The 14,770-nt window shown below is 52.5% G+C and overlaps 1 protein-coding gene across 1 annotated transcript; it reads right to left on the bottom strand.

Annotated features, from left to right (window-relative positions):
• Positions 1-176: 176 nt before the first annotated feature.
• Positions 177-11,294, bottom strand: LOC142260565 (formimidoyltransferase-cyclodeaminase-like). The gene is made up of 3 exons (XM_075331993.1): positions 11,200-11,294; positions 9,061-9,244; positions 177-550 (listed from the first exon to the last, which is right to left on the bottom strand). The coding sequence occupies exons 1-3, from the start codon at positions 11,251-11,253 to the stop codon at positions 483-485; spliced, it is 306 nt and encodes a 101-aa protein (XP_075188108.1). The 5' UTR covers positions 11,254-11,294; the 3' UTR covers positions 177-482.
• Positions 11,295-14,770: the final 3,476 nt, after the last annotated feature.

Genomic DNA, 14,770 nt, shown 5'->3' on the forward strand with positions numbered 1-14,770 from the left:
ATATTGTGTCCCACTCTGACTGTTTTCAATTCATATACTGATGTCCCGATACCCACCCCTGTGGAGTTTTCCATCTCTTCTTGTAATTGTCTCCCATGCCCCACTGTGACCCAAAGTTTGTGTCACAGATTTGGTGTATACCATTTTTTTAATAGTTTGTATTTTGTACATCCTTAATAAAATTGTGTTTGACAATATTTACTCTTTCATGTGTTTTTGGACACATAGTTTTTTGGTTTCACTCACGGCAGGTTGGTAATAACTGGTTGCCCGAGGCCGGCTGGTTTCGCCTCCCTTCGTTCCAGTGCCAGTTTGGTGATTTGGTACCTTCTTCCCCTGCACCTGTCTCTGGTAAATGGGTCCCCGTGGCGTAGAGGAACTGGGGGGTTCCCGTTCGGTGGTTTGTCCATTTCTGTCCGCCTGACGGTAGCATGAACCCTGTGGGGATGTAGTCTCTGGTCCTGTCTCCGGCTCTCCCTTTGCTACTGAGTCTTTGGATTCATTGCATCATTTGTCCAACTCTTGAACCAACATTCCGCAGGAATAACACCTAATGATTGCAGAAACCACAGAAAAACACTTGGGATGGTGCATAACCTCAGTAAAATTCTTTTATTTTATTCATTTCCAAATATAAAAAATCCATTTACAAAAATGCACATATGTATATAACTGGGTCCAATTCCTAATCACACTGGACTAGCTCCAATACCGCTCTAATAGGTTGCAGACAGCTGCATAGACTAATAATGGCTTATAGTAAGCCTCCACTAAAATCCTGATATATTTCCTTTATATCCGGTAATCTCTCCCTTATAACGGGCTCCCTGTGAGTGCATCACCCAGAGCCTGCAGCAGCGCTATGCGTCTGGGGATTCCAGGCAAGATCCGGTCACTCTGAATAACAATAATAGTAATAAAGTGGAGCGCAGCTGAAACTAACCTGTATGGAGTTACTGGCGGTTGTGCCGTCCTTGGTCCCTGAGTCTTTGGATTCGTAGGGTTAGCCAGGTCCTTCATGGTCCCCTCGCTGTGCAGGTGTTAACAGGCCAGCTTCGAGCTCTTTCCTGTCCTAGGGTCCTGTACCCCGTCAGTGCGTAGTTCCTGGGAGTACTCCACCGTACTCCATCGGCAACCACCTCTTCTGGGTACCAGGTCACCGTTAATCCGCGTCAGACCGTCACTTCACTTCCACCTTCACACACCACAGTGACCCGACTACAAACTCTCTCTGAGTGCACTGTCTCACTGCAGTTTCTCTTCTGACTACTGTCTTCCTGTCTGCTCTGTCCTCAGTCTGCCCCTCCCACCTGGTCAACTAGTGGACTGGCGTGGCTCCACCTATAGGCGGCCATCCGTTGACAAATAACACTCAGATCAAAAATACAGACTTCTGGATGAGCTCTGTGTGTATGATTGCACGTGAAATACCCTATAGCGGGCTTTACACACTACAATATCGTTAATGAATTATCGTCGGGGTCACAGTGTTTGTGACGCACATCCGGCGTCATTAACGAGATCGTAGCGTGTAACACTTATGTGCGACCTAAAACGATCGCAAAAGCGGCAAAAATCGTTTGCTGCGGAGAGGTCGTCCTAAAACAAAAAATCATTTACCTCTCATTAGCGATGTTGGTCCTCGTTCCTGCGGCAGCACACATCGCTGTGTGTGACACCGCAGGAGCGAGGAACATCTCCTTACCTGCCTCCACCAGCAATGCAGAAGGAAGGAGGTGGGCAGGATGTTTACGTCCCGCTCATCTCCGCCCCTCCGCTTCTATTGGATGCCTGCCGTGTGATGTCTCTGTGACGCCGCACGACTCGCTCCCTTAGGAAGGAGGCGGGTCGCCAGCCAGAGCGATGTCGCAGGGCAGGTAAGTACGTATGACGGGGTTAAGCGAGGTTGTGCGCGACGGGCAGCGATTTGCCCGTGTCGCACAACCGACGGGGGCGGGTACAATCGCTTGCGATCTCGCTAGCGAGATCGCAGTATGTAAAGCCCGCTTATAGGTTTATCTCGTTGGAGTATGAGAGCACAAGCCAAAGGTCAGTTGATAAGTATGAAATGTATTTTTTCTGTTGACTTTGTAGTTACAATGAATTTATTAACCCCTGAAAGGGAACCTGTCACCAGAATTGTCCCCTATAAGCTGCGGCCACCACCACTGAGCTCTTATATACAGCATTCCAGAATACTGTATATAAGAGCCCAGGCCACTCTGTAAAATGTAAAAAAGACCTTTATTATAATCACCTGCGGGGAGATTGGGTCCAATGGGAGTCACTGGTCTCGGGTCCAGTGCTTCCTCTATCCTGTGCAGTCGTTGTCCTTCTTCCTAGCTCCATGTGGATGACACCGATGGATGTCGCTCGTAGAACGTAAAAAACACTTTTATAGTACTCACCTGCAGGGCAGTTCGGTCCAGTAGGTGTCGCTGCTCTCCGATCCAGCTCCTACTCTTTGCAGTGATCTCCGTCCTCCTTCTACCCAGCCCAGTATGGATGACGCATCTACGTCATCCACACAGGCCAACACTGCAGTTCAGCGCAGGCACCCTTTGATCTGCCCTACTGAGGGCAGATCACAGTACTGGAAAGCGCAGGAGCGAGAAAAGGTTACAGACCGCCCGTGCATGCGCACTACAATACTTTGATCTGCTTTGCGCAGGGCAAATCAAAGTGCGCATGCGCAGGACCACAATGCGAGGGACGAGTTAATATTTTGACTAACATCATTGACTTAACCATATGACTGAAAAGTGGGAGAAAAAAACCCTCAATGTAGTGAAATGGCGGGTGGAAAAAAAGCCATTACTTTTTGGGCTTTTCTTTTTACTGCATTCAGTGTGCAGTATAAACCTACAGCATGATTCTTCCGAGTTGTTTTTATTTTTGTTTGTTTGGATCAAAAGAAAAATCATAATTTGTTTTAAATATTCATATATTTGGTTTGCGTTGCTATCCTCTAACACCCATAACTATTTCTTCATCGTTCCTTATGGGAGACCCAAACCATGGGGTGTATAGCTTATGCCTCCGGAGGACACACAAAGTACTACACTAAAAAGTGTAGCTCCTCCCTCCGAGCCTATACACCCCCTGGATGACAGAATCCAACCAGTTTAATGCTTTGTGTGCAGGAGGTCACACACACACATGCATCCTCTTTTGATTTTTGATTTTTATTTAAAGATTTGGAAGAAAAGCGGGTCCACCGGACTCCCGGCATGTCCCTTCTCACCCCACTGTGTCGGCGGTGCTGTTAAGGTTGACCTTAAGGCTGGAGCCTTCCATGCCGCGCTCCTTCACCATCCCTACGGGCTCTGGCTTGAAGTGGGAGCCTTCACGGTTCTCACTGCTATGCAGGAGACCGGTCTCCATCCACAGCCCTTTTCAGGCCCCTGCTGGACGGAGCGCTCACCCCCCCCAGGGACCTGGCCCTGCGTCTCAAAAGCTAAGTATTGAGACGGTATTCAGGGGTCCCTTCTGCATTTTATTGTGGGGAGAGTGTGTTATTTGGGCAATGCTGCTTCATAAGTCCCTTTACTGTGATTTCCGGCCGGTTCTCTGTTTTTTTCCTGAGAACCGCGCCGAGGGTGCCTGATCGTCGGCCGCATGGATAAATTTAGGCCCCGGCTGCGGCCTAGTTTCGTTTCTCTGCCCCTGCATGTCAGTCATGCAGGGGGGCAGTGCAGCGCCGCCCACCGGCCGTTCAGCACAGGGGAGGACACTCCTCTCTGAGGAGATGATTCCCTCCCCTGTATTTCTCCTTAGCCCTCCGGTTCCCGCTCTTGGATTAACCCCCACCCCCCCTCCTCACTCCAGCACCATTTTCTCAGCGTTTTTACACTGGTCGGCGCTGGCTGCTGCAGCACTGCAGAAGGAGTGAATTATCTGTCTTGGGATCCAAGCTGGGAATCCGGAGGGCACACAAAACGGTCTGGTAAGCCACAACCTCTGGTTGTGGACTTTTTATGCACTCTCTGGTGGCTTTCTGAAGGAGTGAATTCTCTACTACAGAACATCCTCCTCAGCAGCATGTCTCACACCAGGAGCAAGGCTGCACTCTATATGCATTGCATGTAAGCTCATACTGCCCGAACCGAGCACAGACCCACACTGTGATGCCTGCTCTAATGTGGTGGTGCCTCAGCCTGGAGTCTCCCCAGGGGTCCCTCCGGCTGCTCCAGCCCCGGTGGCTGAACCCCCGGCTTGGGTAACATCTTTTTCTAAGGCTATTTCCCAGTCCTTTGCCGACTCCATGGGACAGTTGTCCCGGACGCTGCTGAGCATGCATCAGCCCCCTTCTCAGGGTGCCTCTGCTGCTCCGACTCGCTCTACAGAGCTCACAGAGTCTGTTTCCTCTGATCCCAGACCCCGTCCTCCTAAACGGAGATGCAGGGACTCTTCTCCTTCCTCGTCCCACGGCTCTGATTCACTGGCCGAATGGCAAGGCGAGGAGGATGCCCTTACTGTGGGCTCAGACGCTACGTCTATGTACCCCATTGATACCGAAGGTGATGCAGATGTTAGCGATTTGATTGCGTCCATTAACTCCGTACTGGACCTTAATCCACCAGTGTCTGATGAACAAGCTTCTTTGGTAGAAAAACACCAGTTTACCTCACCTAAGAGAGCAAGGAGTACGTTTTTTAACCACTCCAGTTTTCAGGCCACTGTGACCAAACCCAGGGCCTGTCCTGACAAACGCTTTCCTAAGCGTACTTCTGATGACCGTTTTCCTTTTCCACCAGAGGTGGTCAAGGAATGGGCTCAGTCACCAAAGGTAGATCCTCCGGTGTCTAGAATCTCAGCCCGGACAGTTGTGTCTGTGGCGGATGGCACCTCTCTTAAGGACTCCACTGACCGCCAGGTTGACCTTCTGGCCAAATCTGTATATGAAGCGGCAGGGGCCTCTTTCTCCCCGTCTTTTGCAGCAGTGTGGGCCCTTCAGGCCATCTCTGCTTCCCTGGCGGAGATGCACTCCCTTACCAGGGACTCTATGCCCGAAATGGTGGCCTTAACTTCCCAAGCCTCGGCTTTTTCGTCCTATGCCATGTCTGCCATTTTGGAGGCGTCTCACCGCACAGCGGTAGCCTCAGCTAATTCCCTCGCGATCCACAGGATCTTGTGGCTTCGTGAGTGGAAAGCAGACGCTGCTTCCAAGAAGTTTCTAGCCGGGCTCCCTTTTTCTGGGACCCTGGAAAGAGAGGGGGGGGGGGGGGAAAGAGAGGGGGGGGGGGTAAAGAGAGGGGGGGGGGGAGGGAAAGAGAGGGGGGGGGGAAAGAGAGGGGGGGGGGGAAAAGAGAGGGGGGGGGAAAAGAGAGGGGGGGGGGAAAAGAGAGGGGGGGGGGAAAAGAGAGGGGGGGGGGAAAAGAGAGGGGGGGGGGAAAAGAGAGGGGGGGGGGAAAAGAGAGGGGGGGGGGAAAAGAGAGGGGGGGGGGAAAAGAGAGGGGGGGGGGAAAAGAGAGGGGGGGGGGGAAAAGAGAGGGGGGGGGGAAAAGAGAGGGGGGGGGGGAAAGAGAGGGGGGGGGGAAAGAGAGGGGGGGGGGGAAAGAGAGGGGGGGGGGGAAAAGAGAGGGGGGGGGGAAAGAGAGGGGGGGGGGAAAAGAGAGGGGGGGGGGAAAAGAGAGGGGGGGGGAAAAGAGAGGGGGGGGGAAAAGAGAGGGGGGGGGGAAAAGAGAGGGGGGGGGGGAAAAGAGAGAGGGGGGGGGGAAAAGAGAGGGGGGGGGGGAAAAGAGAGGGGGGGGGGGAAAAGAGAGGGGGGGGGGGAAAAGAGAGGGGGGGGGGGAAAGAGAGGGGGGGGGGGAAAGAGAGGGGGGGGGGAAAGAGAGGGGGGGGGGGAAAGAGAGGGGGGGGGAAAGAGAGGGGGGGGGAAAGAGAGGGGGGGGAAGAGAGGGGGGGGGAAAGAGAGGGGGGGGGGAAAGAGAGGGGGGGGGGGGAAAGAGAGGGGGGGGGGAAAAGAGAGGGGGGGGGGGAAAAGAGAGGGGGGGGGGAAAGAGGGGGGGGAAAGAGAGGGGGGGGGAAAGAGAGGGGGGGGAAAAGAGAGGGGGGGGGGAAAAGAGAGGGGGGGCGGGAAAAGAGAGGGGGGGGGAAAAGAGAGGGGGGGGGAAAAGAGAGGGGGGGGGAAAAGAGAGGGGGGGGGGAAAAGAGAGGGGGGGGGGAAAAGAGAGGGGGGGGGGAAAAGAGAGGGGGGGGGGAAAAGAGAGGGGGGGGGGGAAAAGAGAGGGGGGGGGGGGAAAAGAGAGGGGGGGGGGGGAAAAGAGAGGGGGGGGGGGGGGAAAAGAGAGGGGGGGGGGGGGAAAAGAGAGGGGGGGGGGGGAAAAGAGAGGGGGGGGGGAAAGAGAGGGGGGGGGAAAGAGAGGGGGGGGGAAAGAGAGGGGGGGGGGAAAGAGAGGGGGGGGGAAAGAGAGGGGGGGGGAAAGAGAGGGGGGGGGAAAGAGGGGGGGGGAAAGAGAGGGGGGGGGGAAAGAGAGGGGGGGGGAAAGAGAGGGGGGGGGGAAAAGAGAGGGGGGGGGGGAAAAGAGAGGGGGGGGGGGGAAAGAGAGGGGGGGGGAAAGAGAGGGGGGGGGAAAGAGAGGGGGGGGGAAAGAGAGGGGGGGGGAAAGAGAGGGGGGGGGGGGGAAAGAGAGGGGGGGGGAAAGAGAGGGGGGGGGAAAGAGAGGGGGGGGGAAAGAGAGGGGGGGGGAAAGAGAGGGGGGGGGAAAGAGAGGGGGGGGGAAAGAGAGGGGGGGGGAAAGAGAGGGGGGGGGAAAGAGAGGGGGGGGGAAAGAGAGGGGGGGGGAAAGAGAGGGGGGGGGAAGAGAGGGGGGGGGAAAGAGAGGGGGGGGAAAGAGAGGGGGGGGGAAAGAGAGGGGGGGGAAAGAGAGGGGGGGGAAAGAGAGGGGGGGGGAAAGAGAGGGGGGGGGAAAGAGAGGGGGGGGGAAAGAGAGGGGGGGGGAAAGAGAGGGGGGGGGAAAGAGAGGGGGGGGGGAAAGAGAGGGGGGGGGAAAGAGAGGGGGGGGGGAAAGAGAGGGGGGGGGAAAGAGAGGGGGGGGGAAAGAGAGGGGGGGGGAAAGAGAGGGGGGGGGAAAGAGAGGGGGGGGAAAGAGAGGGGGGGGGAAAGAGAGGGGGGGGAAAGAGAGGGGGGGGAAAGAGAGGGGGGGGGAAAGAGAGGGGGGGGGGAAAGAGAGGGGGGGGGGGAAAGAGAGGGGGGGGGGAAAGAGAGGGGGGGGGGGAAGAGAGGGGGGGGGGGAAGAGAGGGGGGGGGGAAAGAGAGGGGGGGGGAAAGAGAGGGGGGGGGAAAGAGAGGGGGGGGGGAAGAGAGGGGGGGGGAAGAGGGGGGGGGAAAGAGAGGGGGGGGAAGAGAGGGGGGGAAAGAGAGGGGGGGGAAAGAGAGGGGGGGAAAGAGAGGGGGGGGAAAGAGAGGGGGGGAGAGGGGGGGGAAAGAGAGGGGGGGGAAAGAGAGGGGGGGGGGAAGAGAGGGGGGGGAAGAGAGGGGGGGGAAAGAGAGGGGGGGGTAAAAGAGAGGGGGGGGGGAAAGAGAGGGGGGGGAAAGAGAGGGGGGGAAAGAGAGGGGGGGGGAAAGAGAGGGGGGGGGGAAAGAGAGGGGGGGGAAAGAGGGGGGGGAAAGAGAGGGGGGGGGAAAGAGAGGGGGGGGGGAAGAGGGGGGGGGGGGGAAGAGAGGGGGGGGGAAGAGGGGGGGGGGGGGAAAGAGGGGGGGGGGGAAAGAGGGGGGGGGGGGAAAGAGGGGGGGGGGGGGAAAGAGGGGGGGGGGAAAGAGGGGGGGGGGGAAGAGGGGGGGGGGGAAGAGAGGGGGGGGGGGAAAGAGAGGGGGGGGAAGAGAGGGGGGGGGAAAGAGAGGGGGGGGAAAGAGAGGGGGGGTAAGAGAGGGGGTGGGAAGAGAGGGGGGGGAAAGAGAGGGGGGGGAAGAGAGGGGGGGGAAAGAGAGGGGGGGGAAAGAGAGGGGGGGGAAAGAGAGGGGGGGGAAAGAGAGGGGGGGAAAGAGAGGGGGGGAAAGAGAGGGGGGGGGAAGGAGGGGGGGGGGGAAGAGGGGGGGGAAAGTGGGGGGGGAAAGAGGGGGGGGGGGAAGAGGGGGGGGGGAAGAGGGGGGGGGGAAGAGGGGGGGGGGAAGAGGGTGGGGGGAAGAGGGGGGGGGGAAGAGGGGGGGGGGAAAGAGGGGGGGGAAAGTGGGGGGGGGAAGAGGGGGGGAAGAGGGGGGGGGAAGTGGGGGGGGGGGAAAGAGGGGGGGGGGAAGAGGGGGGGGGGAAAGAGGGGGGGGGGAAAGAGGGGGGGGGGGAAAGAGGGGGGGTGGGAAAGAGGGGGGGGGCAGAGGGGGGTGGGAAAGAGGGGGGGGGGACAGAGGGGGGTGGGGGGACAGAGGGGGGTGGGAAAGAGGGGGGTGGGAAAGAGGGGGGTGGGAAAGAGGGGGGGGGGAAAGAGGAGGGAGGGGGGAAGAGGGGGGGGTAGATCTGACTAACCAATTACAGACGCAGAGACTGTCAGTGGAAGCAGTGAATATGTACGAAGGTTAATGAGCGTGCCTGGAAGTATTGTTCTAACTCGCAAGAGACTCAGTAAGTATTATGGTCCTGCTCTAATCCCCCCAAGCCCTTTCCAAGACCATTTTAAAGCACATTGTTCGGGTCCACATAGACTTTTATGGGGATCGGCATCCGGGTAGATGTTCATGTTCACAGCCGATTCTGAACCAGGTTTTTGTTTTAATTTTTTAACTCCTGTTGGACCCACCAAACACGATTCATCTGCGAGGGGGGACACAAATTATACATATCTTATTTTTTAAAAGAGAACATTGTGGGCCCCACTACATTGTGGGCCTATTATACAGTGTGGAGGGTCGTGTGGCAGCTATTATAATTATACTCTATGGAGGGCTGTGTGGAGGTCATAGTTAGGCATCATACTGTGTTGGGGGGTGGGGGTTCATTATAATTTGCCCGGTGGGTATTTTCCTGCTGTATGGCAAGCTGCGCATAGATGGATATACTGTTTAAACTTGACAGGTTCCCTTTGTGCTGTAGAAATAAAAGGTTAACAAGAGAAGGAAACATCTACCTTTGTGTTTGCTCATATCAATCATTCCAAAAGCAACTTGTGCCGCGTTCAGAGCCCCTTCAACGACTGCCTCTGGTGAACCCACAAAGGTGAACACTGTTCTGTTGGTGGATAATCCAGGGTCCACATCCAACAGGCGACATCCATCAGTCTGAAAAATAGCTGCTGCCAGCGCATCAATAATCTGGGAAACAGGGATATAATAAGAGCGGATTAGATCACCGCAAACAAATAAGAACAAAATTATCATTTTATTAATTTATACATAACCACTCAGGTTTCTACCAGCAGGAACATTATTAGTACAAGCTGTGAAATTCTTGCCCGACGGAACGCAAGCAACTCAGACGTGAGCAGTCTTCTATTTTAAGGCCGTGTTCACATGCTTTTTTTATGCAGCAGGTTTGATTATGCAAATTAGGAGCTGCTCTAAAGTAGCAGCAAAAGCTATGAGATTTCAGCCTGCACACAATTATTTTTTCGTCTATGACTGAATTAGCATTCCCCCCACCTCTTTTTTTTGTTTGTTTCCATCTCAACTTTGTTTTCTGTGGATGGAATAAAAAAAAACAAAAACAACACACACCACACCCACCAAGTGTGTAAAAATAGCTTTGGGTCACGTGCACACATTGACTTTTGTTAATTCAGTATTTGTATCCAAAATCATGAGTGGTAATAAAAGCAGCAGTGGTGCCCGTGTTTCTATTATACTTTTCCTCTGATTGTTCCACTCCTGGTTTTGGCTACAAATACCGAGGTAAAAACCTCACCAAATACTCATCGTGTGCACGTGGTCTAAGAGGCCGGTGACCGCTGTATACAGGAACATGCACACATTGAGTATCTGGAGAGTTTTTACCTCAGTATTTGTAGCTAAAAGCTGGGGTGGGTGATGAATACAGGAGTGGTGCCCGTTTTTCTATATACTTTTCCTCTGATTGTAGCCAAAACCAGGAGTGGAACAAACACTGATGTTAAAATCTCACCAAATACTTAACGTGTGCACATGGCCTTAGGCCTTGTCCGCCCCTTTTTTTTTTTGGTCTGCAGGAGGTCCCTACTGTCTTGGCAGTAAAGAAGCTGCTAACACTATGGCTATGTTCACACTAGAAAAATGATTTTTCTTAAGAGTGCACCTGTGTTAAAACGTTTTCGGTGCGTTTTTGCCCGCGTTTTTGGTGCATTTTTACCGCTGGTTGCTCCCTGCGTTATTGTGCCAATTATATATGGCAAATAACGCAGGTTAGCTGCAGAAAAGTAGTGACATGCTCATTCGTTTTTCTTAAGAAAATTTACTGAAAGAATTTTCTTAAGAAAAAAACGCAGTGTGCGCACAGCTAATTTTTTTTGCCATAGGTTTTGCTGGGGAATGTCTGCAGAAAGGTTACAAGAATTTCTCAAGAAATTTCTGCAGCAAAAACGGACCAAAAACGCAGGTAAAAAACGCAGTGTGTGAACATAGCCGGTTTTCCTGCATATTATATGTGACGTTTGTCTGCAGCATGTTCAATAAAATTTAGGATTTAGTCACCAAAACCGTTGGGGGGGTTGCATTTCACCAATGCATTCCACAGTGGGGAAAAAAAAAAAAAGCTGAATGAAGGGTTATACTGCAAAATTAATATATATATATTATATATTCAGTCTCAAGGGGTAGAGGGGGAAAAAAACCAAAGAAAAAAAAAAATTGTATAAAACATTTTTCTGTCCACTTTATAAAAGGGCATGACGTCTAGTGAAAACAAGAAAAGAAAGCCCTAATCAGACCGAGAAAACAATCACAGCGTGCTGCAGGTCCAATGTAATCCTGTTTCACTCACACCCATTCAAGTCTAGGAAACATGGCACTGCACTCACGTTACACCGGTGTAATGCGAGTGCAGGGCGAGAATGGCAATAGCCGCCAACGGAGGAGATAGAGATAAATCCCTCCCAACCCTCCGCAGCGCCGGTCCTCCCCCTGCAGCTGTGGTCTGATCGGATGACAGTCGCATGACACTCGGCTCCCGCTGTGCTGCGAGCATGTGCGGAGTGTGATACGAGGACTCACACTAATCCCCGTGTTGGCCTCAGCCTAACCGTTCACATATCACAGCACATGCCTTCATAACATTGCTGCAGCGCTAACACAATTACCTCTTTGTTTCTTCCTTCTGAGAAATTCGGGACACATTCCACAAGTTTGGACATCTTCTCACTAGCAGTCACCTGCCCCTTCACTGAAAGCTCGCTGTCCGTCTGTCTGTGAAGCTATTTGGTTCTTGCTTGTTGTCCTACTTGCAGGAGTTACAAATTAACTAATCAGCTGGAGCCATGTGATGAGAAAGAAAACTTTACACTCAGAGGTCTGTGCCATTTCTTACTAAATACTTTATAATCGATAAAATGGAATACAGATGATTATGCCAATAAATCTATTTTTGCATCATTTAAGTTTTTGCCAAAATTCAACTTTCTTAAGTATGGTAATTTCGTAAGTTAACCTGTTCACCCCCAGACTCTTTTCACATTCCTGACTAGACCAAATGTTACAATTCTAACCAACGTCACTTTATGAGGTTTTAACATTGGAACACTTCAATATTTCTGAGACTGTTTTTTTTGTGCCACAGTGTACTTCATATTAGTGGTAAATTTTGGTCGATATGATTTGCATTTCTATCTCAAAATAACAAATCTTACAAAAAAGGGAAATATTTTTCAATTTTTGAACTCTGAATTTTTATGCCCTTAAACCAGATAGTTGTATCGCACAAAATCATTAACAATTAACATTTGTCTCATGTCTACTTTACACAAGCACCATTTTTTAAAACTTTTTTTTTTGTTAAAAAGGGTTAAAAGTTTTGTTAGAAGGGTTAAACGTTTATAAGTAATTTCTAATGTTTCCAACCAAAATGTAAAAAAAAAATGTAGGGACCACATCACATTCGTAGTGACTTTGAGGGACCTATGTGACAGAAAATACCCAAAAACTGACACCATTTTAAAAACTCCACCCCTCAAAGTGCTCAAAACCACTTTCAAGAAGATTATTAATGTGACGCCCCTGGACTATCAGGTCATCACAGGGTATTGCACAATCTACCCTCCCGTGCAATATCCACCTCCTTCTTGGTTATGGGTCCTCAACTACATGGTGTTGCCTACATCAGTTAAAATTAAATCATAGGTACACTTTGCACCACACCCACCAAGCAAACCAGTGGACGGCCTGAGTGGAATAAGGTCACCCATTTGGGGAGTTGGTTAGGGGAGGTCAGGAGTGTCAGGAGTGAGGGAGAAGTGTGTTGGAAGTGAAGGAGAGAGGAGGTCAGGAGCAGGGCTCCTAGGAAGCTATCTAGGTGGCAGACGGTGGTCTGGGCCTAGAGGAGCTGGACCCCCAGTCACAAGGGATCGTGGCAAGGGGCACGGATCTGTCGAGGAGGACAGCCGGCGGCCTTGCACCATCACCGGGCTGGGACAAGGGCACGACAGGGTACGTGGACCCTAGGGCAGGGAGTAGCTTCAGGTAACCTGACAATTTACCCGACGAGAACGGAGCCTTCAAAATCCGTTCTCCACCCACTCCAAAATCGGGGTACTAGCACAACGAGGGGGATAGGACTTTCCACTCAAACGTCCAGAAAATCCCAAGCATGAACCCTGAGAGCAAGCTCCCACACTTAGCCATATTGGGGAGCGGGACCCGGCAAGTTCCATACTACCGGGACCAACAGAGAAGTAAACTTAGCGCCAGGAGGCAGGTCACGAATCACCAGGCAGCACCATTGGGGACGGGACCCGAACTAGCTCCCCTCAGCGGTAGCGGTATCCAGAACTTTTGGTTTATCCAGTTGTCGGTGTCAGCTTAATGGACTGAGTGAGTACACAAGTGACCCCTTCGTTCCCCACGGCACTCCCCAAACACCATCACCGAGTCCCGGGGCATCCCCCCCCTACCCGTGGAGGGTTCTAACACCTGGCTGCCCCATTCCATCACCCCAACTGCAGCGGTTGTACTCCAAATTACCACATACCACGGGTGGCATCACGAACTAACACAATCCACTGTAAATACCCCCTTCATTTGAGTGGCCGCACGACCCCTGGGTCCGGAGACCCCTCGAGCCACCGCGGATCCGGATCCGAGCATTCCGGCTGCTGGCACGGGGGCGGCACATTAACCCTTTAGATGCTTCATAGGTGCTAAAGCAATGTGGAAGGAAAAAGTTAAAATTTCACTTTTTCCAACAAAAAATTGCTTTATGCCCACATTTTTTTGAAACTGTAGGAGTAGATGGACTATGCAATTTGCCCTTAGTTTTCTGATACCTCATATATGGTGGAAAACTACTGCTTTGGCGCACGGCAGGGCTTGCAATGGAAATAACGTAATTTGGATTTTGGAGGGCAAAATTGGCTGGAATAAATAGCGGATATGTTGTGTTTGCACAGCTCCTGGGGTGCTTAAACAGTGGAAAAAAAACACAAGTCACAATATTTGGAAAACTACACCCCTCAAGGAATTAATTCTAGATGTGTGGTGAGCACCTTGAACCTCCAGGTGCTTCACATAATTTTGAGCCGTAAAGATGAAAAAATACATTTTTATCTAAATAAATGTTGCATTAACCCCACATTTTTAATTTTTACAAGGGTAAGGCTATGTGCCCACGGGGACATTGTCCTGCGGTTATATCCGCAAGACATTCCGCAGGTGCTCCCAGAAATCCGCAACAGAACTTTCTCTGTTTCAATGCTGCGGATATACAGCGGAATGTCTTGCCGATATGGTGCGGGCATTCTGCATTGAGGATACAGTACCATGGCTTCGGCACTGCATCCTCAATGCAGAACAAGTGCTGCAGTGATCGGGGTGCTCATACTTACCTCCATCATGCAGCACCTCACTTTCCGGCGCCCGGGTCACTGTCAGCGTCTGGTCTGGTGCACTGTGCTGGAGGTGGGCGGGCCTGAACTAGCACCAGCTGTCACATGACCGGAGCTCGTGCAGGCCCCGCCCACCTCTTCTTTCCTGTACCTGGCTGGATCCACCGCGCTGCTGTTCACCGGACGGAGAAAGTAACTCGGGTGTCGATCAAGGCAGGTAAGTATATGGGACCCTGCGGAGAAATCCGCAACAATAACTGACATGCTGCAGATTTTTCCGCACGAAAATCCGCACGATTTCCGCTGCGGAAAAATCTGCAGCGTGGGCACTGCATTTCCCAAATGCCATAGAAATGGCTGGGGAGTAGCTGTGCTGCAGATTTCTGGAAAATCCACGGCTTTTCCGCGAGAAATCCGCGGCAAAATCCGCGCATTTTCCGCAGCGTGGGCACATAGCCTAAGACAAGAAAATTGACTATACAATTTGTTGTGCAATTTCTCCTGGGTACACCGTTAACCCATGTTTGGTGGAAAACTACTGTTTGGGCGCACAGGAGGGCTCAGAAGGGAAGGCGTGCCATTTGAATTTTGGAGCGCATTTTGGCTGGAATAGATTGCAGACGCCATGTCACATTTGAAGATCCCCTGATATGCCAAAACAGCAGCAACCCCTTACAAGTGAACCCATTCTGAAAACTACACCTTTCAAGGAATTCATGTAAAGGCTACTTTACACACTGCGATATCGGTCCCGATATCGCTAGTGTGGGTACCCGCCCCCATCTGTTGCGCGACACGGGCAAATCGCTGCCCGTGCCGCACAACATCGCCCAGA

This window comes from Anomaloglossus baeobatrachus, unplaced genomic scaffold (assembly GCF_048569485.1).
Source record: "Anomaloglossus baeobatrachus isolate aAnoBae1 unplaced genomic scaffold, aAnoBae1.hap1 Scaffold_133, whole genome shotgun sequence".
Classification (NCBI taxonomy): Eukaryota; Metazoa; Chordata; class Amphibia; order Anura; family Aromobatidae; genus Anomaloglossus; species Anomaloglossus baeobatrachus.

Coding starts and splice junctions, on each gene's coding strand:
- LOC142260565 (XM_075331993.1), bottom strand. CDS start 11,253: ATGTCCAAACTTGTGGAATGTGTCCCGAATTTCTCAGAAGGAAGAAAC. Junction 9,245..11,199: donor CAGAAGGAAGAAACAAAGAG/GTAATTGTGTTA, acceptor CCTGTTTCCCAG/ATTATTGATGCGCTGGCAGC. Junction 551..9,060: donor TGATATGAGCAAACACAAAG/GTAGATGTTTCC, acceptor TGCAATCATTAG/GTGTTATTCCTGCGGAATGT.